This window comes from Geotrypetes seraphini, chromosome 3 (genome assembly GCF_902459505.1).
Source record: "Geotrypetes seraphini chromosome 3, aGeoSer1.1, whole genome shotgun sequence".
In the NCBI taxonomy this organism is placed as follows: domain Eukaryota; kingdom Metazoa; phylum Chordata; class Amphibia; order Gymnophiona; family Dermophiidae; genus Geotrypetes; species Geotrypetes seraphini.
In genome coordinates, this window is record NC_047086.1 from 4,987,798 (window position 1) to 5,014,358 (window position 26,561).

The window sequence follows — 26,561 nt, forward strand, 5'->3', positions numbered from 1 at the left end:
CCCTAATAACCCTTTGATACTTTTGGGTGATTTTAATCAGGTACTAGACCCTAGCGTTGATAGAACGGGTCCGGGTCCATCTCAATCCATTGGACCTACTAAGGGTATACCCTATTTATGTGATACTTTAGATCTTATTGACCCTTGGCGTACGTTGCACCCAACAGACCGGGATTATACACATCAATCTCGCGCACACCACACATTCTCTCGCATAGATTACATATTGACATCGTCTGGTTATTTACCAAAAATACAGGCTTCGGAGGTGGGTCCTCTTTCTGTGTCGGACCACTGTCCTATTTGGCTTGACATATTGACTGGGGTTGACTCAGCGCCTGGGGGAACTTGGAGGTTTCCGTCCTATTTATTCAAAAATATACATTTTCAGAAATATCTTACACGGAAATGGGACGACTACCTGGCCTTTAATTCTCAACATCAGGAACAACCATTATTATTTTGGGAGGCGGCTAAATCCGTGCTTAGGGGGGATATCATTTCTTACGTTAGTGCACACAGGAAACGACTCTCTCAGGGAATCCTACATTTGGAGAGTGAATATAAACGTCTAAAGAGGGCTCATATAGCACATCCGTCCCAGCGGTCACAGGAGGCTTTGGCGGCGTCACAGCATGCTTTAAATACTTTATTACATGAACGCACTCAACATTATTTTCATTATTGCAGGTTTAAATTTTACAGATTCGGGAATAGAGCAGGGCGTTTGTTATCAACTCTGACCAAACCCAGTCGTCCAAATCGTCACATTTCACGTATTCTACTTAGTTCGGGTAGGGAACTTACTACCACCCGATATTGTGGATAGTTTTTTCCAGCACTACAAAGATTTTTATGCCTCTGGAGAAGGTCGGGGGGGGCCAGCCGTGGAGGACTATTTGATGGATGCAGGGGTGCCCAGATTGACATCTCCAGAACGTTTACAATTGAATCGTCCCATTCAGGGTAAAGAGTTACAAAGAGCGGTGAAACAGCTTAAGGGGGGCACGTCTCCGGGTCCTGATGGATTTTCCCCAGAGTTCTATAAACTTCTCTTTCCCTCTCTTTGCGGACCTCTGGAGGCATACTATAACACTGCTCTGGAAGGTGGCTCTTTCCCACAGGGGTCCAACCAAGCCTTCATAACTTTAATACCTAAGCCGGGCAAACCCGAGACGGATGTTGAATCATACAGACCAATATCTTTAATCAATGTGGATATCAAGATATTAGACAAAATATTAGCTAATAGACTGGCCCCATTGTTGTCTAGACTGATAGTTCCGGAACAAGTGGGTTTCGTACAACATCGTCACTCAGTTCTTAATGTTCGCAGATTACTCACAGCAATACAGTGCTCCAAAGACTCTGCTGCTCCGGGTATATTGGTGGGATTGGATGCTGCTAAGGCCTTTGATCAGGTTGATTGGGAGTACCTTTTTAATGTGTTAACATACATGGGCTTTGACGGGTGGTTCTTCGATATGATTCATTTGTTATATAAGGATCCCACGGCTTGTGTATTGGTTAATGGTACACGTTCCCCGATATTCCCCATAGCACGTGGGACGAGACAGGGTAGCCCGCTATCCCCACTCCTTTTCTTATTGTATTTAGACCCCTTCCTGCGTACTATAATGCAGGATGACATATTAATAGGTCTACCGGAAGGGGATTCCCATCTACGGGTCCTAGCTTATGCTGATGACCTCTTACTAACATTGGGATCTCCTGAGACTTCTCTCCCTAGGGCCCTAGAGTTGTTGGATGAATTCAGTATGTATTCGGGAATGATGTTAAACAAATCAAAGTCCATGGTACTGCCTTTGACCTTGGAGGTGCGGATGCAATGGCAGGGTGCATTTCCCCTTGTTTGGGCGTCGGATCACCTTACATATTTGGGCATTCTTATCTCACCTGATCCTGCAGAATTGTATACACTTAACATAAACCCTCTGGTTACTACCACGGTTCACAAACTTGAGAACTGGAGGGTTTATCCACTCTCTTTAATGGGTAAAATAGCATTGTATAATATGGTTCTGGTGCCTCAATGGCTCTATGTATTTCAAATGATCCCTGTTTTATTGACTGCTCGGCATGAAAAACAACTTGGGAGAAGCTTACAACGCTTTCTGTGGAATGGGAAGAGAGCACGAATTACATTATCTGGATTGGCACGTCCAAGAGATCGTGGTGGTTTTGGTCTCCGTAGTCTCCGCCTGCTGTCATGGGCGTGTCAGATGAGACACCTGAATGACTGGTTTAGGGGTACAAGCTATTTTTCGGCAACCTCACAGGAACTATCACTTTGTTCCCCATATCATTTTAGTTATCTACTTCATGTATCTCATTTGCCACGGAAATCTAATTCTGCAAGAGACTTGTTTTTAATGCCTCTACGACGTCTATGGAAAATACTATGCCAGCAACTACATATTTCTTTCAAGGTGACTCCTTACTTGCCTCTGCGTGGCAATGGTGCCTTTACGGCGGGATTGAACCCGGTGTCCTCCGCGGTATGGAACTCCCAACCTAATCACTATGTGTTTCAACTGGTCCATTCTTCAGGTGCCCTGAAGACGTTTGAGGAATTGCAGCGTGATAATGGTTGGCGATCCGCTGATTGGCTTTCTTACCTTCAACTATCCTCATATGTGACTTCGTTGCCACGTGAGGCTCTCACCGACCATAGTATGGAGTCCCTTTCGGAAGCGTTGAGTTTAACGGCTCAGGTACAGATTCCTTTACGATTTCATCATCGTCACCTTCAGGAACAATTGGGCGAGCCCCCTTATGATACCATTGCTTTTAAATGGACACAGGAACTCTCCTGCGAGGTGACTTCCTGCATGATACGTAGGGGCACCCTTCGGGCGGCTCGTGTGACACATAGCATGACACTGTTTGAAATGGAATACAAATTCCTACATCGGCTCTACAGATCTACCTCCTACCAGTTTCGTGCAAAAATGTGTACGTCTGACAACTGCCTTAAATGTTCTCACTCTCCATCTACATTGGGACATCAGTTCTGGACATGTCCTAGGATTTTTACCTTTTGGCAACAGCTTTGTGCTCATATTCAAGCCATATGGAATTACAAATTTACATGGACTCCGGTGATGTTGTTTACATTGAATCAACTTCCTTTGTCTGCACCGAAGGGATTTCGTAGTTTCCTGTCTAGAGCGGTGTTATTGGGGAAGAAGGCAATATTGCTCTACTGGATCTCTGCGGCGCCTCCGACCCTGTCTCAATGGAGAACATTGATGATTCATCAAGCCTCTATGGAGAGACTTTGCTTTACTTCATTGGACTCTATGCAGGGAAAATTATTTTGCACGCGCTGGGCACGCTTTTGCGACACCTTAACACATCGAGCTCGCAGCAAATTATTGAACATCTGAGTTTATTGGGGGGAATACACTGGAATGGTTTTTGAGTTTTTCTTATGGTTTGTTTCAGGTTGTGGGTTGTGGGAAGGGAGGTGGGGGGGTGGGGGGGGTTTCAGATGACAGGTGAAGTTGTGAAGAGTATTGGTACTCATTTTTTCCCATGTACACCTTGTATTCTGACTGTTTGTACATTATGTTGAAAATGCAATAAAATATATTGTGAAAAAAAAAAAAAAAAAAAACACCATCCCTGGTACAACGAAAAACTAGCTCTTCTCCGCCGACAACTCCGATCTGCTGAAAATAAATGGCGTAAGACACACCTTAACAATCACCTTATTAAGTTCAAAGAAAAAGCTTCCTATTATAAAAAAACTATTCAACAAACTAAAAAAGATTATTACTCCAAGCTCATCTCATCTACCCGCAATTCTTCCACTCTTTTCAGCCTTGCACAGTCGCTTTCAAAATATTCTAAAAAAAAAAACCAAAATCCACCTATCTCAACCTTACCATCAGCAGTCGAACTTTCACAATTCTTTGACACGAAAATCAAAGATATTAGATCACTATTAGGTTCATCATTACCTACCCTTTCTGCTCAAACCTCTGTTGACTTGACTCAACTACCTTTCAGCTCCTTTGCTAACTTTAAAATGCCCTCTTTATCTCACCTATTTCTCATTCTACAATCTCTTAAGTTTCAAGTTTCAAGTTTATTAAATTTTAATATACCGACCATCAAGCAAATATCTGGACGGTTTACATTGGATTTAAAAAAATTGACAGTTAAGAGTAGAAGCAATTGAAAACAAAAAGTATTAAGTTATTTAAATAATATATAGTGAACATTAAAAACAATAACAAGACAGACTTGACAGTGAGGAGAGAGGGAGTGGATGGGTAAAGTTACATTGTAAGTAGGAAAAAAGAAAGGGGTTAGGGAAAAAAACATGTGGGATGGGGATAAGATATATTGAATGTTTGTGAAAGCGAAAAATTAAATTGCAAAGAATTTAAGAGAATAGAAATTAAATGGAAGAGAATGCATCTCGAAATAAAAAAGTTTTTAGGTTTTTCTTAAATTTGTCAAGATTTTGTTCGTCACGTAGTGGTTGTGGAAGGGAGTTCCACAATGTCGGGGCAGTTACTGCAAAGTTTATTTTGCGTGTGTAATAAAATTCTTTTATGGACGGAATCAATAAGAGATTTTGATTTGAAGATCTCAGAGTTCGAGTGGGGCACTGTGGGATAAGAAGTTTGTGAAGATATGATGGCAGATGAGAAGATTTTATTTTGAATGACAAAAGGATGATTTTGTAGGTGATTCAGTGAGTCATGGGTAACCAGTGTGCATCTTTCAGAGCTGGCGTAACATGATCATATTTACCTAGGTTGTAGATGAGTTTTATTGCTGTGTTTTGTATAAGTTGAAGGCGGCGAATTTCTTTTTGTGGGAGGCCGTTGAGTAGGGAATTACAGTAATCCAGATGAGAGATTATTAGGGAGTGAATAAGAATTTTGATGGATTCGGTTTCTAGAATTGAGGTCAATGAACGAATTATGCGTAGTTTGTAGAAACATGTTTTGACTACCGAACTAATATGATCATGAAATGATAGATCTTTATCAATGATGACACCTAAGAGTTTGATTTTTGTCTCCATTTGAATTGGGATAGATTTGATAGTAATTTTATCTGGTAGAAATTCAGGATTTTTGATTGAGAATAGAAGACCACGGGATTTATCTACGTTAAGAGAGAGTTTATTAGAATGTAGCCAGTCGCTTATGGAATCCAGTTTATTGTTTATATCTTTTATGTCAGAGGTGTTGGAAATATTGATTGGGTGAAGTAGTTGTATGTCGTCTGCATAGGCAAAGATCGTGAAACCTATGGATTGTGCTAGGGTTAAGAGGGGAGATAGAAAGATATTGAATAGCAAAGGGGAAAGAATGGAACCTTGCGGGACCCCATACGTTAGAGATATTGATGGAGAGGTTTCATTTCTGGCGAAGACTTTGAAGCTGCGTTCTTGAAAATAAGATGAAAACCAAGATAGTGCCGTTCCTGTGATACCACACTCTTTAAGTCTATTTAGGAGAAGCGAGTGATCAATAGTATCAAAGGCAGCAGATAGGTCGAGTGAGATAAGAAGAACAGATAGTAAATAAGAAGAACATGATAGTAGTGTATGGTTGAAATAAGGCCTAGCAGAGATAGTTCAGTCGAGTCGAGTAATAACCTTTTGGAAAGCATTCCTCCATCACTTCTTAAAAAATTCTACTCTTTCTTCGGCCCATACCTTTGGGAAATGATTCCCAAATCTCTTTCTGACAGCTCGGTTCCAATCCCTTGGAAAACAGCTCTCATCTTTCCTAAACTCAAACAACACAATACAGATCCTACTTTATCTAAAAACTATCGTCCTATAGCCAATCTACCTTTAATCTCTAAACTTATGGAAAAAATTATTCACTCTCAACTAACAGATTTTCTCGAGAAAACCCACGCCCTTCATCCATGCCAAACCGGTTTCCGCTCTTCACACTCCACAGAACTATCTCTACTAGGACTTATTTCAACTATACACTACCATCACGATCATCAGAAATCTACTATTCTAATCTCTCTTGACCTGTCTGCAGCCTTTGACACTATCAATCATTCTCTTCTTCTCTCCAGATTAAAAGACTGCGGTATTACAGGTCGTGCCCTTTCTTGGTTCACATCCTATTTTCACGAACGCTGCTCCAAAGTCCGAGCAAAAAATGAAACTGCTTCAACCATACCACAAACATTTGGAATCCCTCAAGGTTCTATCTTATCTCCTTTACTCTTCAACATATTTCTATCTCCGCTTCTTACTTTGGCGCAATCTATAGGATTTACAATTTACGCCTACGCCGATGATATACAACTCCTTCACCCAATCAATACTTCTAACATTTTAGAAATAAAAGAAATAAACAATAAACTGAACATCATAAGCGACTGGTTATATTTAAACAAACTCTCACTTAATATCGATAAATCTTGCGGGCTTCTTCTTCCAATCAAAACATCTGAATCATTATTAGGAACAATCTCAATCAAATCTTTACCAATACAAATGCTAACCAAAATAAAACTTCTTGGCGTCACCTTCGATAGAGAGCTTACTTTTCATGACCACATAAGTTCGGTTGTAAAAATCTGCTTTTTTAAACTTCGTATTATTCGATCACTCTGTCCCATCCTAGATACTGACTCAATCAACATCTTAACTCATTCCCTAGTTATTTCCCACCTAGGCTACTGTAACTCCCTTTTAAACGGACTCCCTCAAAAAGAACTACAACGACTGCAATTAATACAAAACTCTGCTATAAAACTAATATACAAAAAAGGTAAATTTGAACATGTTACTCCTCTTCTTAAAGAGGCCCATTGGCTCCCCATCACCCATCGCATCACTTATAAAATCATCTTACTTTCCTTTAAAATTAAACTTTTCCATCAACCACTATTCCTTGATAAACTATTAATTCCACAATGTTCTCCTCGTACGTTAAGATCCACTGACCAAAAACTCCTTTTTATCCCTTCTCTAAAAGAATTCTACTACACCCGAAAAACTAATTTTACAGTAACTGCACCTACATTATGGAACTCTCTTCCACAATATTTACGCGACGAACAAAATTTAATCAAATTCAAGACTAGCTTAAAGACTTTTTTATTTCAAGATGCCTTCGAATGAACCTAAATCACTCTTTTGCTTCTCCCAAATCTTCCTCTTTTTTTTTTTTTCTTTCCTTCTCTCTCTTTTTTCTGCTTCTTACCGCGAGTAAGTATTTGCCTCAACAAAGCTACCCTATCCTTCATGTTCTATCCCCCTCCCCATCTTCTCTTTCCTTACTAAATTATGTAATTTCTCCCCTCCTTCCCATACTTTCCACACTTTCCAGTTTGTCTAGTCTATGTCATTTACATTCACTTCATTTTATAAATTTTTTAGCCTTTACAAAACATTGTTAACCGGCCAGACATTTGCTTTATGGTCGGGATATTAAAAACTAATAAACTTGGAAAGGCTGAAAAATTTGCGGCTGTACTCACTCGAGGAACGTAGGGAGAGAGGAGACATGATCGAGACGTTTAAGTATATTACCGGCCGTATCGAGATGGAAGAAGAGATTCTCTTTCTCAAAGGACTCTCAGCCACAAGTGGGCATCCGTTCAAACTCAGGGGCGGGAAATTTCATGGCGACACCAGGAAATATTTCTTCACCGAGAGAGTGGTTGATCCTTGGAACGAGCTCCCGGTGCAGGTGATCGAGGCAAACAGCGTGCAAGAATTTAAGAGCAAATGGGATGCCCATGTGAGATCCCTTAGAGCAGGGGTGCCCAATACGTCGATCGCAATCGACCAGTAGCTCAGGAAGGCAACGCAAGTCGATCGTGGAGCCCATCCCGGGCTCCGTGATAGACTCCTGTTGCCATCCTGATCTACGAGCCGATCAGCCTTCCTCTCCAGTGTTCTCCCTAGGGCCTTTTAGCTGGGCGGTCCGCCCAGCTGTCATCTGCCGCTGCTGAACCTTAAAAAAACCCAAAAAAAACCGGCTTGGAGATTTCAGCCCGTAGCGAACTTATGCTCCGGGCTCTAACGTGTGCGTGCCTGCTTCTCTTCTCTTCCCTCCGAAACCGGAAGTTATGTCCGGGTGGGGGGGGGGAGAAGGGAAGCCGGCACGCACATGTAGCGTTCGCTACGGGCTAATGAGGGAGACAGGTTAGTGAAGCATTTGTTCTTCTTCCTGCCGGGTCCTGCCTACTTTCTGTTTCTGCGAAGGCAGGACCCGGCAGCATTTCCCCCAATAGGTTGATCACGATCTTGGGCTGATCAGCCTTTCTCTTCCTGACGGCAGAATTGACGTCGAGGAGAGGAATGCTGGTTGGCCGAAGCAGGGAGAGCTTGGGGCCTGTTATTGGTGGTGTTTGGGTCCTGGTCCCCCATGGCAATGTCAGTAGCAGTGGCTTGGGGGAGGGCAGGGAGACAGAAGGAAAGAAGAGAAACAGAAAAAAAAGAAAGGGAGGCAGAGAGAAAGAAAGGGCAGGGAAGAGGAAGGAAAAGTTGGGGGGAAGGAATGAGGTCTGGAGGAGAGGAAGCATACAGGCTAAAAGAAGGGAAGAAAGATTGTATGCACAGTCAGAAGAAGAAAGTGCAACCAGAGACTCATGAAATCACCAGACAAGGTAGGAAAAATGATTTTATTTTAAATTTAGTGATCAAAATGTGTCTGAATTTATATCTGCTGTCTATATTTTACACTAAGGTCTCCTTTTACTAAACCGCAATAGAGGTTTTTAGCGCAGGGAGCCTATGAGTGTCGAGAGCAGCGCTGGGCATTCAGCGCAGCTCCCTGCGCTAAAAACTGCTATCGTGGTTTAGTAAAAAGGGAGGGGGTATATTTGTCTATTTTTGTATGGTTGTTACTGAGGTGATAGTGCATAGAGTCGTCTGCTTTGACCTCTTTGAAAAACCCTGGAATAGGAATGATAATTAACATTTTCTATGCGTACAGTGTGCTTTGTGTTTTTTTTAAATTTTATTGTTGGTAGATCATTTTGACTTGGTCATTTAAAAAGTAGCTCACAAGCCCAAAAAGTGTGGGCACCCCTGCCTTAGAGGGTTAAGCCAAGGGAACCTGTCACCAGGAGTGGGATCCCTAGGATAGTAGACTTGGGGGTGGGTCAGTAGAGTGGGCAGACCTGATGGGTTATGGCCCTTATCTGCCGTCATCTTCTATGTTTCTATGTCAGATAATCAAGACTGTACTGCAGATTTGGACAATAACGTAATATGTGAGAAAGTTCCAATATTTTTTTTGCACTGGAAAATCTGGCAGTTTGTGGAATATAAAAAAAAATCCACTGAATGGACGACTAACATAGTAATATAGTAAATGATGGCAGATAAAGACCTGAAGGACCCATCCATTCTGCCCAACCGTACCCTCTCTTTAAATTACTGATTTAATTTAAATTGCCTTTTTCCTATATATTTCTCCGTCAAAGCTCACTCCAACCCATCTAAACCATCCCAGCCATCAAAGACCTCTGTGAACACAGAAGTATTTGTTTAGCATGTTTGCTTTTTCCTCATCATGCTCCACATATCAGTTCAAAGCATCTTTTAGTTTGGAATTCCATTTTCTATCTTCCTCCTTCAACTAATATATTGGAAAAAAATTTTTGTCTCCCTTTTCAACATTATTAGCCATTTGCTCTTCCGCCAGACATCTCTCTCGGCTTCTTTCAGTTTCACCAGGTAATTTTTCTGTACTCCTTGTTTTTGTTTATATTTCAGGAACACCAACTCTTTTGCCTTTATTTTCTCCGCTACTAGTTTAGAGAACCATATTGGTTTCCTTTTTCTCTTGTTTTTATTTATTCACATAAAAGTCAGTAGCCATTTTTATTGCTCCTTTCAGCTTAGATCACTGATTTTCCACTTCTCTTATGTCCTCCAATCCTAACAGCTCTTCCTTCAGGTACTCTCTCATTTTACTAAAGTCCGTACGTTTGAAATCTCGGACTTTGAATTTTGTGTGGCTGCTCTCCACTTTAGCTGTTATATCAAACCAAACCATTTGATGATTGCTACTTCCCAGGTGGGCACCCACTCGAACATTAGAGATACTCTCCCAATTTGTGAGGACCAGATCCAATATCGCTTTTTACCCCATGGGTTCCGTCATTATTTGTCTGAGCAGAGCCTCTTGAAAGGCATCCATTACATTACTATTTTGTATCCCGTCAATACCTTTCAGGTCAGAATTGGTCTGGGCATTTTCAGGGAGCTTACAAAGTTGATAGATAGAATGAGCGTACAAGAATTGATAGATAGCATGAGCGATAGGATCTGGGGAAGGGTTTATAAGGTTTTTAGTTAGATCATTTGACAAATTATTTAAAAAGCATAGTTTTCAGTTCTTTCCTGAATGTTCTGTAGTTTGTCGTCTTGGTCAGTAGCTTGGAGAGGCGGCGGTCTATTTTCGCTGTTCTGGTGGCCAGTAGTTCCGTCATATAGTTTTTTGCTTTGTATGCCTTTTACAGGGGGATGGGTGAAGAGAGCATGTTAGATTACTGTAATTCACTATACAAAGGTATTTCACAAAAAGGATTGAGGCGGCTACAAATAATCCAAAATATGGCAATAAAAGTTATTACAAACTCAAAAAAGTTTGAGCATGTGACACTTCTTTTGAAAAATGCACACTGGCTTCCAATTTCTTACAGAATCTATGATTCATACGTTCAAAGACTTGAAGGGTATTAACGTAGAAAAAAATATTTTCCAGAGAAAGGAAAATGGTAAAACCAGAGGACATAATTTGAGGTTGAAGGGTGGTAGATTCAAAAGCAATGTTAGGAAATTCTACTTTACGGAGAGGGTGGTGGATGCCTGGAATGCGCTCCCGAAAACGGTGACTGAGTTCAAAGAAGCGTGGGATGAACACAGAGGATCTAGAATTAAAAAATAATATTAAATACTGAACTAAGGCCAGTACTGGGCAGGCTTCCATGGTATGTGTCTCTATATGGCCTTTTGGTTGAGGATGGGCTAGAGAGGGCTTCAATGGCTGGGAGGGTGTAGATGGGCTGGAGTAGGTTTTGACGGAGATTTTGGCAGTTGGAACCTAAGCACAGTACCGGGTAGAGCTTTGGATTCTTGCCCAGAAATAGCTAAGAAGAAAAAATTTATGTTACTTTTATACATTGTAATTCGCTTAGAAATAATTTTAATTAAGCGATTAATCAAATATAAATAAAACTTGAAACTTGTTGGGCAGACTGGATGGACCATTCAGGTCTTTATCTGCCGTCATCTACTATATTACTATGTTAATCACTTATAAAATAGCTCTTATAACCTTCAAAGTCTGGTTATCAAAATCACCTTTATTTCTCGATCATCTCCTCATACCCTACACTCCATCTAGGACATTACGATCAATGGAACCAAGTTAGGAATGTTTAGAAAAATTAGCAGCACACAAAAGACTAGATTCCTCTCTGAGCACACTAAGAACATAAGAAGTTGCCTCCACTGAGGCAGACCAGAGATTCATCTCGCCCAGCGGTCCGCTCCCGCGGCGGCCCATCAGGCCCATTGCCTGAGTAGTGGTCCCTGACTAACTCTCTACTCCTATCCCTATACTTACCTCTACTCCTATCCCTATAACCTACCTCTATACCTATCTATACCCCTCAATCCCTTTGTCTTCTAGGAACCTATCCAAACCTTCTTTGAAGCCCTGTAACATGCTCCTGTCTACCACAGCCTCTGGAAGCGTGTTCCATGTATCCACCACCCTCTGAGTGAAAAAGAACTTCCTAGCGTTTGTTCTAAACCTGTCCCCTTTCAATTTCTCCGAGTGCCCCCTTGTACTTGTGGTTCCCCATAATTTGAAAAATCTGTCCCTGTTTACTTTTTCTATGCCCTTCAGGATCTTGAAGGTTTCTATCATGTCTCCTCTAAGTCTCCGCTTCTCCAGGGAGAAAAGCCCTGTTTCAATCTGTCAGTATATGGAAGAATTTCCATACCCTTAACAGTTTAGTTGCTCTTCTCTGGACTCCCTCAAGTACTGCCATGTCCTTCTTGAGGTACGGCGACCAGTACTGGACACAGTACTCCAGATGCGGCCGCACCACTGCACGATACAGTGGCAGGATGACTTCCTTCGTCCTGGTCGTGATACCCTTCTTAATGATACCCAACATTTTGTTTGCTTTCCTTGAGGCTGCGCCGACGTCTTCAGTGTTGTGTCTACCATCACTCCCAGGTCTCTTTCAAGGTTACTGACCCCTAGTAGTGATCCCCCCATTTTGTAAGTGAACATCGGGTTCTTTTTCCCCACATGCATGACCTTGCATTTCCCTATGTTGAAGCTCATTTGCCATTTTTTGGCCCACTCTTCCAGTGTCGTTAGATCCTTTTGGAGATCTTCGCAGTCTTCCATAGTTTTAACCCTGCTGTATAGTTTGGTGTCATCTGCAAATTTAATGACCTCACATTTTGTTCTCGCCTCTAGGTCATTTATGTAGATATTGAACAGGAGTGGTCCCAGCACCGACCCCTGCGGAACTCCGCTCGTGACCCATTTCCAGTCTGAGTAATGGCCCTTTACACCAACCCTCTGCTTCCTGTTCGCCAGCCAGTTTTTGATCCATCGGTGGACCTCCCCTTGCACCCCGTGGTACCAAAACACTTATCCACATCCTCATCACCTCGTGCTTAAACTACTGCAACTCGCTACTCTCGGACCTTCCGCTTAGCCATCTCACTCCCCTCCAATCCATCCAGAGTTCGGATACACGTCTCATATTCTGGGAGAGCTGCTTTACTCACGTTACCCCTCTCCTAAAGTCACTTCATTGGCTTCCCATCTGTTTCTGAATACAATTCAAACTCCTCTTAGTGACTTACAAATGTACTCAGCTGCCCCTCACTATCTCACTTCACTTATCTTCCCCTATGATCCCCCCCATTGTGAACTCAGCTCAGCTTTAAGTTCCTCCGATTTGTGCCCTTCTCTTCAACAGCCAACTCCAGACTCCATCCTTTCTGCACTGCTGTGCCATATGCTAGAAACAAGCTGCCTGAATCCCTATGATGGGTTCAGTCTCTGCTAATATTCAAGGCCAGGTTAAAAGCCCACCTCTTTGAGAGTACTTTCAGCTACTAACTCCTCTCACCTTGGGTTCTGCATCCTCAACCCTATATGTCATGTCTGTCTGTCCAAGTTAGACTGTAAGCTCTTCTGAGCAGGGACTGTCTATAAATGTCAAAATGTTCAGCGCTGAGTACGCCTTTCAGCACTATATAAGTGATAAATAGTAGTAGTGGAAAGGCGAGAGTCAGTTTTAAAAGGCTATCTCCTCTTGTATGAGAGTTAGCCAGAAAGGAAGAGAAAGCTTTTTTTTTGAGAAGGTTTGAAAACACAGCAGTACACTTCTCCCTCCGTATTTGTGGGGGATGCGGGCGTATCATAGGCGCGAATATGGAAAAACCGCAAACAACTTTTTATATGTTATTTGTGATTTTTAGAAAACACCGTCGTTTTTAGTATTGAAACCGTGAATAGCTTGGAGCAGGCAAGCAGTGATTTCTGGGCAGAAGCCTTTCTCTCTATGGATGCTGGGAAGCAGCGAACTTCAGAGTGAATGGTAAGTGATAAACTTTTTTATTGGTACAGTAAAAGGAAAAAGAACTTTAGTGATGATGTAATGGGGGAAGGGGGGGAGTCAGCATCCGAAAAATCGGAAATCGCGAATATGGAGGGAGAAGTGTACACTAGAGGTCTGCGCGGGAACGGGAATCGCGGGAATCTCCCCTAACCCACGGGACTCCCACGGGGATAGAAGGCTTTGGAAGCAGGATTCATCCATATAATATAATGGACACGTCAGCCTTAGTAAAAAAAAGGGGGTTTATAAGTTAATTACATGAACAGAAAAGAAAAAAAGGGTTCCACCAAAGAGATTCTACAAGGAAAACAGCAGCACAAACACAAAATTGTGGAATTGATGATCCTGTTAGAAGAAATTGCTGCTTTTTATGGGGATGGAGGGGGGGATTTCTGTCCCCGCGCAACTCTCTAGTGTCCACCACAATCCAGAAATTTAGCGAGATTATAATAAAAACAAATAAATCCCAATGATTCTATGTTGTTTCAATTGCCCAGTTTTTCTCCCCCTGTCCCACTTAGGACACAAACCGAGGTTCCCATGCGAAGGCGGCGCAGCGTTTGTGGAAAAGGCCCCGAAAGAAGAGTCAGCTCGGCTCTGACAGAGACGGAAACGCGCTCGCGCACAAAAGCCAGCACGCGACTCCACTCACAGCACGCGCTCCAGCGCCGCCATCTTCGCCCAACCTCCTGCGGCCCGGATTCACGTTCAATGGCCGCTCTGCGTCGCACGGATGACGTAAGGACGCGTCGCGGCTGGGCGGAGCCACGTCTTTCGGACGTCAACGGGCGCCGGAGAAGATGGAGGTCGGTTCTGACAGGGCCTCAGGAAAAAACCGTTTAGGGCTTATTAAAGAAATGAGGAAAAACTCATCTTTCCTTTGGGCTCATTCTTAATAATAGTATTGTCATTTATAGCTAAAGAGACATATGATCAAGAAACTCTTTTATTTTACTTTTCTGATAATGATAAACAGACCAATGGCCTCAAGAGCCATGGCAAAGAAATTCTACTTTACGGAGAGGGTGGTGGATGCCTGGAATGCGCTTACGAGAGGTGGCGGAGAGGAAAACGGTGAAGCGTGAGATGAACACAGAGGATCTAGAATCAGAAAAGAATAGTAAATATTGAAGAACTAAGGCCAGTACTGGGCAGACTTGTATGGTCTTTGTCTGTATATGGCCTTTGGTGGGGGAGGACTTCAATGGCTGGGAGAGTGTAGATGGGCTGGAGTAGGTTGCAACGGAGATTTCGGCAATTGGAGCCCAATCACAGTACCGGGTAGAGCTTTGGATTCTTGCTCAGAAATAGCTAAGAGAAAAAATGTAAATTGAATCAGGTTGGGCAGACTGGATGGACCATTCGGGTCTTTATCTGCCATCATCTACTATGTTACATGTACCTGGCAGGCTGCATGTGGTCCCCCGGGCCGCAAGTTTGAGATCACTGGTCTGTATCAAACACACATGACTGCTCTCCTTCACAATGTTTCCAAGCACCAACTGGCTCATTTGATCTTCAAATAAAGTGATGTTTTCAACTGTACACCCTTGGCTGAATAACTTGACATCTTATTCTCACAATTCCTTTGTTCTGTGTTCTTTTGGTCGTTCAGGCCTGTTCTTGGCTTTCAATTCAGTGTCTTTTGGTCAGGGACCAGGACCTACACAATAGAGAATGACACAGTGGTTGTTACCCGCGGGTAACCCGCCAAAACGGGAAGAGAAAATTAGTGGTCGCTGCAGGAACGGGGACAATGCCATTCACTGCCCCGTGGAGCAGTGAATGGTCTCGTCTCCGCAGTGAAGCCAGAACGGATCGCGAGGTCCAGCATCCCCACCCGATCGCTGCATCCCACATCCTGCCATCTCCCTCCCTCCACCTCACCTAGTTGCTTGCCGAATCCGAGTTTAATTCTTCTCCCAGCCAGCACGCTTTCAATAAGTTGCGCGTGCGCAGCTGCTTGAATTGTTGAATCTCCTCTGACGCAAGGAAGTTGGGTCAGAGGAGAAGATTCAACAGCTCAAGCAGCCGTGCGCGTGGCTTATCGAAAGCGTGTGGCTTGGAGAAGAATTAAAGTCAGACTCGGCAGGCACCTAAGGTGAGGTAGGTGGAGGGAGGGAGATGGCAGGATGCGGCGATCGGGTGGGAGGGTGCTTCTGGACCACGCGATCCATGATCGTGCATGTTTCCTCACATTAGGAAGGAGGGAGTGGACAGTAGTCGTGGGGACGGGGCGGGGACAGTGGTTGCGGTGACGGCGACGGGGCAGGGATGGTTGTGGGGATGGGGCGGTGACAGGGATGGTGGTTGCAGGGACGGGGACAAATTTTTTCCCCGTGTCATTCTTTACTACACAACAGAAGCCAGTGCTGGACTTACTTCCGTAGGCCAAAGGATAAATGGCCCCGCAGTCAGGGCAGGATTAATTCTTGGAGGGCCCCCTAGGCACACAAATACACTGGGCCCCTAGCCTGGCCTGCCCCCATTTATTTACCAGTATTCTTATTTACTTCTTTATTTCCACTTGTCTTTCTTTTAAAATTCAAAACAACCAACAAATATTACCATAGTGCAGTTTTAGTTTATGCAAGCCCCAAACATCTCTGAACAAATCCACCCCCCCTTCCTTCCCACCTACTTGCCTATAATTGAACCCTTTCCATACATTATAGAAAACTGTTCAAATGTATTGTAAAGTAGTAATACTATCTAAAACATAAGTCTATATTAATAACCAAGTTTGCAACTCCTCTCAACTCCCTCCATGTCATCCAAATGTAACCCATATGTATGTATAAGCAACCAAATCTGTAACTCTAGTACATTCCACTCCATGTATGTTAATTTGTAACAACCCAACAAGGCAAGCAGTACACCAAAGAATCCAACGTGGAATAAAAGATTAGACAATAAGGAGATTCAAATCAGGTTTATTCAAGGTGCTCCCAGGAACCACACCTGTTGCATTTCACCAAACAAGTCTGTTCAGTGCTAACAGGAAACCATGTCTTTCATACACACAGAACCACCCTCACCCAGTATGAAGTAAGTAATTATAAACTAACCCCCCCACCCCCTCTTTTTTACAAAAGCACAGAAGTTTTTTAGCGCTGGCTGGCTGAATGTTCTGCACTGCTTTGACGCTCATAGAAATTCTATGACCGTCAGCAGTACAGAGCATTCAGCATGCTGGCTGGTGCTACAATGGTACAATTTAGGGGTGAAGAACTTATGTGCACAACAGAAGAGCGGGACTTGGGTGTGACTGTGATGATCTTAAAGTGGCCCAACAGGTTGAAAAGGTGACGGCGAAAGCTAGAAGGATGTTAGTGTGCATAGGAAGAGGTATGGCCAGTAAGAAAAAGGAAGTATTGATGCCCCTGTATAAGACTCTGGTGAGACCTAATTTAGAATATTGTGTGCAATTCTGGAGACTACACCTTCAAAAAGGATGGCATTGGTCCAGAGGAAGGCTACTAAAATGGTGTGTGGTCATCAGGTGTATAGGGATAGACTCAAAAGATCTCAATCTAATCTAATCCTTAGGTTTGTATACCGCATCATCTCCACATTCGTAGAGCTTGACGCGGTTTACAGTAGGAGAAATAGGAAGGAACTACAACAGAGGGTTAGAGGTAGAAATGTGAAGAAAATTTAGAGGACTTGGGATGCCAAGATATAAGAGTTTCCTTGGTTCCTAAGTTGGAGGGAGACTTACATTTTTTGAGAAAAGCCAGGTTTTCAGATGTTTGCGGAAAACTTGGAGAGAGCTCAAGATCCGTATAGGGGAGGTAAGGTTGTTCCAGAGCTCAGTGATTTTGAAGTGGAGGGAGGTCCCTAGCTTTCCTGTATGGGAAATGCCTTTTAGTGAGGGGAAGGATAGTTTTAATTTGTGGGAGGATCTGGTGGTATTAGGGTTTGAGGAATTCCAAGAAAGAGGGATATAGGGAGGGAGGATACCATATAGGATTTTGAAAGCTAAACAGGCGCATTTATAGTGGACCCTGGCGATTATCGGAAGCCAGTGGAGCTTGGCCAGGAGCGGGGAGACATGGTCAAATTTACTTTTAGCAAAGATGAGCTTGGCTGCGGCATTCTGAATCCGTTGGAGTTTGTGGAGGTTTTTCTTAGTTAAGCTTAAGTAGATAGAGTTGCAATAGTCCAGTCTGGAGAGGATGATGGATTGGACAAGAAGGATAAAATGTTTTTGATGGAAGCAGGATCTAACTTTCCTCAGCATGTGAAGGCTGAAAAAGTATTTTTTTTTACCAAGGATTGGAGGTGGTCATTGAAGGACAATGTGGAATCAATGATGATGCCCAAGACCTTGCTCGAAAACTCAAGCTGCAGAGAGGAGCCAGAGGGTAGTGGGATGGAGGTGGGTAGGTGATCTAGTTTTGGACCGAGCCAAAGAAGTCTTGTTTTGGACTCATTCAATTTCATTTGCACAGTGTGGGCCCAGGATTGTAGGTTCATTATACAAGAGGATATGTTCTTAGACAGGTCGGTGAGGTTCGAATCGGTCTCGAGGAGGACGAGGATGTCGTCTGCATAAGTGTAAATTGTTTCAAGGGGTGATAGGTGGAGGAGTTTTAGGGAGGACATATAGATGTTGAAAAGGATAGGGGATAGTGGAGAGCCTTGCGGGACTCCACAATTCGGTTTCCAGGGGGAGGATGAGGTGCCATTCATGTTAACAATGTAAGAACGAGAGCGGAGGAATTTAGAGAACCAACCTAGGACTGTGGAGGTGATACCTATCTCAGAGAGTTGGTAAACAAGAATATCATGGTGAACAACTTTGAAAGCAGCGGAAAGGTCAAATTGTAGGAGGACGGCGAACTTGTTTTGAGAGTGAAGTTATTGAACCCTTGAAATCAGGGAAGACAGTAGGGATTCGGTACTGATGGTTTAAATGTTACCTTACAAATCGAACTTTCACAGTCAGATTTAATAATGAAAATTCTAATTCATTTACCACATCATTTGGTATACCTCAAGGTTCCATCTTATCCCCTTTATTATTCAACATCTTTTTATCTCCGTTATTAGAAATTAGTCAGGCCTTAGGTTTTATACCATTTTCCTATGCAGACGATATACAACTTATACATCCCTTGGATCCCGAAAATCACTCAGAAATTTTAGCTATAAACCAAAAATTGGAACAAATTCAAAATTGGCTGGATATAAATAAACTGGCATTAAACATTAACAAAACTAAATCCATTCTGTTTACTTGGAAGAAAGAAATAACACTTATAAAACATTTTCATCTTAATAACATTCAAATTAATTTGGTTCCCTCGGTTAAAATCCTTGGGATATTGATTGACGAGAAGCTTTCATACCATGACCATATTTCCCTCATAGTTAAAAACTGTTTTTATAAACTTCATCAAATTAGGGCAATTTCCAAATTTCTTACTACATCATCTTTGAAAATATTAATCCATTCTTTTATAATATCAAAAATCGATTATTGTAACGCTTTATTTTTAAATATTACTAATAAGGAAAAAAGGAGATTACAGATAATCCAGAATACAGCCGTAAAATTAATTTATAGTGCAAAAAAGTTTGACCATGTTTCCCCTCTCTTGAAAGATGCGCACTGGTTACCTATCGGTCATAGGATCATGTTTAAAATAATGTTTCTTATTTTTAAGACATTAGAATCTAATGAACCACAGTTCATTTCCAAATTATTAATTCCTTATAAACCAAAACGCTCTCTGCGATCATCTGAACAAAACCTCCTTTCGGTACCGTCATTAAAGATTATTGGGACCAGAAGATTAGATATTTTTACAGTTATGGGCCCTCAATGGTGGAATACTCTACCTCAGTTTATTCGATCGGAACTAGATATTGTAAAATTTAAAACACTTTTAAAGACTTATTTATTTAAAGATGCCTATGATTTTTAAAACTAGTTTTTTTCAAATATTTTAAAATTTATTTCTTACATGGTGCTTTGGTTTTAAAATACCCTTCCTATTGTTTTTTCCTTTTTTAACTATACCCAAATATTGTAACTTTTATCCCTTTTCCTCAAACTCATGTATGTATAGTTTTAAATTTGAAATTTGTATTTATTTTGTAAGTTTCTTCTATCTAAATTGTAATATGTACATCGCCTAGAATCTGTAATAGGCGATTCATCAAAAATTGAATAAACTTGAATAAACTTGAAGTTAGGACGAAAGCCATATTGATAGGGTAAAAGAATAGAGAATCTCTCTAAGTATGATGAGAGTTGGGAAGAAATGATGGACTCTAGCATCTTGGTTAGGAGAGGGATATTTGCAATTGGGCGATAGCTGGATGGTATGGAAGGGTCAAGGTCAGATTTTTTTCAGTAGTGGGGTCAAGGCGATATGACCCATTTCTGGGGAGAAATGGCCCGACTGAAGGGCGGAGTTTATGAGAATGGTGATTGAAGAAATAGCCTGAGCGGGAATGTTCTCGTATAGATAGGAGGGGAATGGGTCCAAGGAGCCATTACAGGATTTCAGTTTGAGGCAGATTGAGGACCAGGGATTCAGATACGCGCTCAAAGGTGGTCCAGGATCTGTCAGCTGGGATAGGGTTGGAGACCATTAGGGTGGGAGTGGAATCGGTGGGCACTAGGGAGTTGTAAGAGACTGAAAGAGGGAAGGAGCATCTCAAGGAAGAAACCTTATCGTTGAAGAATTTTGCTAGAACATCGGCTGAGGGAGAGGAGGGGAGCACGGTGGGGTCTCTTTTGGAGGTTAGGGAGCGCCAGATGTTGAATAGTGTACTGCTTTGATTGTTGGACCTGGAGATTTTGTCACCATAGAAGTTCTTTCTTGCTTTTTTTAGCGCTGTATTGTACAGCTTGATATTGACTCTCCAGGACTGTCTGTCTATAGGACATTTTGATTTTTTCCATATGCGCTCCAGAGCTCGACATTTCTGTTTTAGCTTTCTGTGATATGGGAGGAACCAAGGGGCCTTGCGGGGATAGGAGATGGATTTAGTGGAAAGGGGGGTGAGGGAAAGATAGGTGGATTTGGAGAGAGCGACCCAGTTATGCCAATTAGTACCTGAATCTGCAGGCTTAGGGGCAGAGGAGAATAGATTGAGAAATTTAGACCAGAACAGGCCGCTTGTGATTTTTTTGCGGAAGGTAATGGGGTTGGAAGTGCGGGGTGGAGCCCCAAGGTGCGACATAAAGATGGGGAGACAGAAAGCCCCTTGGAAGTGGTCAGACCAGGGGAATGTTCCCCGTGAGTGTCGTCAATTGACTTCTTGTGAGCGGTAAGGTCAAGGAAGCTAATGAGGTCTAGTGTGTGCCCCTTTTCGTGGGTTGGGGATGTTGCAGGGGGGTGAGGCCAAGGGAGGTGAGGAAGCTAATAAGTTCAATCGTATCCTTGTTGGTGATGTCGTCTAGGTGGAGATTGATGTCTCCGATGATCAATAATCTTTGGAACTTGAGGAAGGCGTTTGTTATAGTATCAAGGACGAGTTCGGAGGAGTTGTTCCAAGGGGTAGGTGGGCGGTATAGGAGCAGGATGCCCAGTGGGTGAGGGTGAAGTTCATCGTTGACGGAAGCAAGCATGTATTCTAGTGAGGTGTGGCAACCCCTTTCGAGGAGCTGAACATCGAAAAAGGATTTGTAGAGAATTGCCAGGCCACTTCCTTTACGGTTAGATCTAGGTGAAAAGAGACCTTGGTAGCCATGGGAGCAGAGTTCATTTTGTGTAAATAGGTCATCTTTTTTAATCCATGATTCCGTGATGCATAGGAAACCAGGGTCAGAATCTTCAAGTAGGTCCTTCAGGATTTGAATCTTGTTGCAAGCGGATCTTGCGTTGCAATAAAGCATTGGGACTGGGGTGAGCGAGTCAGAAGCAAGGTTGGGGAGATTGGCAGGGGAAACAGACTTTAAAGAAGCATGGTTGATTCTTCGGGGGAGGGGGGGTTTGGGAGGATGTGGTCTGGTGCGAATCAGCGTGGGGATTTTGAGGCCAGGGCAGATATTATTGGTATTTGCGGAATTGAGAAGATCGGGAGAAAGGGGTATTATGCAGAGGGTGGAGTTGAGGGAAAGCAAAGTAGGAGGAGAAAAGGCCACGAGGGTGGCTTCATGGTGAGAGGTTGGTGAGCCTTTGGTGAGCTTTTGGGTTGTGAAAATATATATATATATATTTTATTTTTATTAAATTTATTATTTATTTATTTTAATTTTTTGAAAGTTAGCCTTTTTTTGAGCTTTGGGTAGTATATATATATATATTTTTTTATTTTTTTATTTTTGGGGGGGGGGGTGAAAAGCTTGGTATCTAAGCAAGAAGAGGATCTAGACAACTAGGTAGAGAGAGGACTAGACAGACTTAGCATACCTTGATGGAACTAGTATAGAGGTAAAGGAGAGGGCTTAAATATTGCACTCGTCCCTTAACATTGAAAGCACTTGGCAACTGGATGGTGTCCTATAAGAAGCTGTGGACAAGGACAGGCACTTAGCAACTGGATAGGGAGAGGGGGGACATGATTGAGACATTTAAATACATCATGACGTGTCGAAGTGGAAGAAGACATCTTCTTTCTCAAGGGACCCTCGGTCACAAGGGGGCATCCGTTCAAACTCAGAGGAGGGAAATTCAATAGTGACATAAGGAAGTATTTCTTCACAGAAAGGGTTGTAGATCACTGGAACAAGCTTCCAGAGCAGGTGATCAAGGCCACCAGCGTTATTGACTTTAAGAATAAATGGGATGCCCTAGTAGGATCCTTACGAGAGTCGAGTTAAGGAACTAGGTCATTAGTATTCAGACTTAATGGGGTGGGTCAGTAGAGTGGGCAGACTTGATGGGCTATAGCCCTTTTCTGCCGTCATGTTTCTATGTTTCTAAATAAGAAACTTTGAACAGGACAAGCACTTAGCAACTGAATAGTGTCCTATAGGAAAACTTAGAACAGGGTCAGGGTCAGGCATATATTGGCTATACATGTGGTTTTACATGCGGTAACAGGCTATAGATGCAGTCTGTGCATGTTTTAACAGGCTATAGGTGCGGTTTATAACAATCTATGACATGCTGGACATGCAGTTTGTACAAGTTAAATAAGCAGGCTATACAAGCTATACAGGTTATATAGGGACAGGGAAATCTGTATACCTTGGAGGAAAAGCAAGAGAGTGGAGATATGATGAGACTTTTAAATATCTATGTGATGTAAATGCACATGAGTCGAGTCTCTTTCATTTGAAAGGAAGCTCTGGAATGAGAGGGCATAGGATGAAGTTAAGAGGTGATAGACTCCGGAGTAATCTAAGGAAATACTTTTATACAAAAAAGGTGACAGATGCATGGAACAGTCCCAGAAGAGTTGATGGAGACAAAAACTGTCTGAATTCAAGAGGGCCTGGGTTAGGCATGTGGGATCTCTCAGAGAGAGAAAGAGATAATGGTTACTGTGGATGGGCAGATTAGATGGGCCATTTGGCCTTTATCTGCCATCATGTTTCTATGACTTGTTAACATGGTGTTTTGGTAGAGTCGGTGACCAAATTTGTTCAGGGTTCAGCCCTCTGGCATATGTTCTAGTACTGGATGATCTTTTCAGGGCAGACCCAACTAAGAATGATGTTGTAGTTGAGGTTTGTCAAACCCTGGACATGCCTGGACTGTCAAGGGAGTCTAGCTTTCTTGATGCCACAGGTACAAGAAGAGGTGTCTACCAATTTTTAAACATAGTATCCCTTTATGAGATGATGGAATGGAAATTTTAAGCAATCCTTAGGAATCTGTTCAAAATCCAAGGCATCAAAACTCAGCTCAGATTCCATCTTTACTGGAAGGGCTTTCCCCATCTGACGGATGAACTAGGTAAAAGATAAAACACTATGGCAGAGGAGAATCTGATGTTATATCATAGGATTCAGAGACAGAGTTCTGGATTGGAGTAAATTGGATCTGAGAGGTCTGAATCAAAATTAGTCCTTTTGGGAGATAAGGCATGTTGGGAGCAGTAATCTTGATTTAGGCAGATGTCAATGAGAAGACTTGACTGCAGTGCCTGGAAAAACTTCTATTGGTATCTCAGTGCTGATCCAATGCAGAATAACTGATGCCTGTGAGGTATCAAAGGTTTAATACTGGAGTTCCTGGGGGAGCAGTACTTCAGCTAGGATGGTACCGATAGAGCCGAGGGAGGAATAGGGGCTTGTTGGGCTTGCAATATAAGTGCCAACTCTCTCTTATGCAGCTCTTTGATTTGCTCCTGTAAAGACTGCACAGGTACCACAAATGCAGTGGGTTGAGGCATTGGTGACCTCAACGTCTTATGAAAGAAATGATAATTTTGCATGAGGTAAAACTCTTTATAGTTTATAAATCTTTCCTTTAACTGTTAATGGAAAGATTTTATAATTATAAAGAGTTTTATCTCATGCAAAATTGTCATTTCTTTAATAAGACATTAACTATTTTTTCTACGGCCCTCACAGTTAAAGTTTAACATCTTTCCTTTCTCAGATCAGACATATTTCAATAACATTACATTACATTACATTAGGGATTTCTATTCCGCCATTACCTTGCGGTTCAAGGCGGATTACAAAAGGTTAATTTAAAAAACAGAGTTACTGTTCAATAACTGTTCAATAACTGTTCAATAACTATATTGAAAAAAAAAATAATTTTCCCTACCTTTGTCTGGTGACTTTATTTTTCTGTGCTTTTAACTGTTTCTTGTCCACTGACTGTTTTTCTCTCCGTCTTCACTTTCTGCCTTGCATCCATCTTTGGCATTTTCAATTTTTCTGCTTCTCAAAATCTACATTTCCATGTCTTACCTTCCTATTTCTCTCTCCTTCCCTCCCTATTTCCATGGTCTGACATCTCTCTCTCCTTCCCTCCTTTCTGGCCCCCTGACAGTCCAACATTTCTCCCTCCTTTCCATCAGTCCAACATTTTTTTCTCTTTTCCTCCTGCATGCTTCTCCTCTGGTCCTCCTTCCCTCAACCAAACATCTGTCTCTCTATCTCTCCTTCCATGAGTCCAACTTTTCACTCTCTGCCCTCGCCCCCTTCCCCAGTGTAACATTTCTCCTTCCCTCCTTTCTATCCTCCCTATCCATCTTGCCCTCTCCATGAGTCCACTTTCTGCCTCCTACAGCTTTCTTTCTGTTTTTGCCTCTTCCCTCAGTGGTATCCCTCCTTCTCACCCCCCCCCCAACCCCACATGCTCTCCCCATACACCATCTCAACCGCCCCTCCAGTATGTAGCACCTTTCCTTTCCCTCCCTTTCTGCCAGGTCCAGCATCACCTCTTTTCCCTTCCTTTTACCTCCTCCCTTGTCCAGCAGAACCTCTCCTCCCTTCCCTGCTCCCCCTGTCCAGCAGTACCCTTTCTACCTTCCCTGCTCCCCTTGTCCAGCAGTACCTGTAGTTTGCAGCCGCAGTCTTGTAACCCATCTCGCACTCTGGGCAGGAAGAGAGGCGCCAGCGTCAGCTGACTTGCAACTTCCTGCAGGAGTCCCAGCATACGCGACAGCAGCAGAAGTTGCAAGTCAGCTCATGCCGGCGCCTCTCTTTCTGCCCAGAGTGCGAGATCGGGTACAAAACCACGGGCTGCAAAATAGCTATCAGGGGGCCGCGAGTTTGAGATTGCTGCTCTAAGGAGACACTACTGCAAAAGATGATTCCTGGACTTCTTCTGTCGACATATGTCATGCATCAACTTACTCGATGCTTGGGAAGATGTATGAGTAGAAGGTGAAGTATGACGCTTCTTAGCATTTTTAGAAGTTGATAGTACCATTGGCACCAACACCAAGCAGGGTGCCAGTGTCACAGACTTCAGAAAAATGATCTTCGATAGAGAAGACATGGACGATGTTGAAGGGGACCCCAAAAGCTTCTCCTGATGCAAAAGCCTAGCCTTCAGGGAGTGCTTCGGAACAGTAGAACAGCAGAAGCAAGAATCAACCCAGTGCTCAGGACCAAGATCAGTATCTTGGTACCAGCTGTTTGGGTTAGTGATGGAAATGGCCCTGCTGCACCGAGAATAGTTCTTAAACCCACTGGAAGGCTTGTACATTGATGGAAAAATAGCTGTTGCAAGGTCAAAGGACTCAATTGTATTGGAGGTAGAGTAAATCAGAATCTGAAAAACAATCAAGGCAGCTGGCCAGCAAAAAGGCCTTGGGAAATGAAAAGTAAAAAATTAAATACTGAAGAAAATATGTAAAAATGAGATGAAGGCAAGAAAAAAGGGGTAGGAAATCACACACTTGGAGAAACTCCAAAACACAACTTCTTAAGAACTGATGGTCTCCATGAGCCAACGTTGTGTGGGAAGGCACTTGTTGATGCACGGTATGGGTGGTCTCAATACTTCTAAAGAAGTTAAAGCAATAGTACACTTTTGCACTGTCCATACCAGGGCTTCATGGATGACATCACCCATCTGTGAGAATATGCTGCCTGCTTGTCCTGAGACAAAGCAGGTCTATCTATGGCCATTAGCCTTATCTGGCCAGCTGATTAAAAGCAGCTGGTCAGCTAAGTGCAAGCCACTGACCTTTGTCCCTGATAATCAGTGATGACCCCGGCATTGAATATCCAGGATTGCAGCCAGACTGCCTCCCACAGTTCAATATCAGGCCCACTGCAATCTTTAAGATTGTCAACATATGCTTTATGACAAAAACCACTGACCATTTTAATAGCTGTCCTCTGGACCAATTCCATCCTGTTTATTTTTGAAGGTACAGTCTCCAGCATTGTATACAATATTCTAAATGAGGTCTCCTAAGAGTCTTAGACAAGGGCATTACTTCCTTTTTCCTACTGGGCCTATGCGCCCCAAGCATCTTTCTAACTTTCACCATCACCTTTTCAACCTGTTCTGTGTGCATAGTATAAGAGAGTTGGTGCCAGCATGTAGAGT

General features: G+C 42.7%; 1 protein-coding gene across 2 annotated transcripts in view; it reads right to left on the bottom strand.

Annotated features, from left to right (window-relative positions):
- Positions 1-14,412, bottom strand: part of RPF2 (ribosome production factor 2 homolog) — a 73,702-nt gene extending 59,290 nt beyond the window's left edge. Inside the window, exon 1 of one of the 2 annotated variants that reach the window (XM_033939732.1) lies at positions 14,285-14,412. In XM_033939732.1, the coding sequence (XP_033795623.1) occupies positions 14,285-14,307 (23 nt within the window). In that variant the 5' untranslated portion in view covers positions 14,308-14,412. Of the gene's footprint in view, positions 1-14,162 lie in introns of both variants that reach the window. The other variant, XM_033939733.1, reaches the window with a different exon arrangement.
- Positions 14,413-26,561: the final 12,149 nt, after the last annotated feature.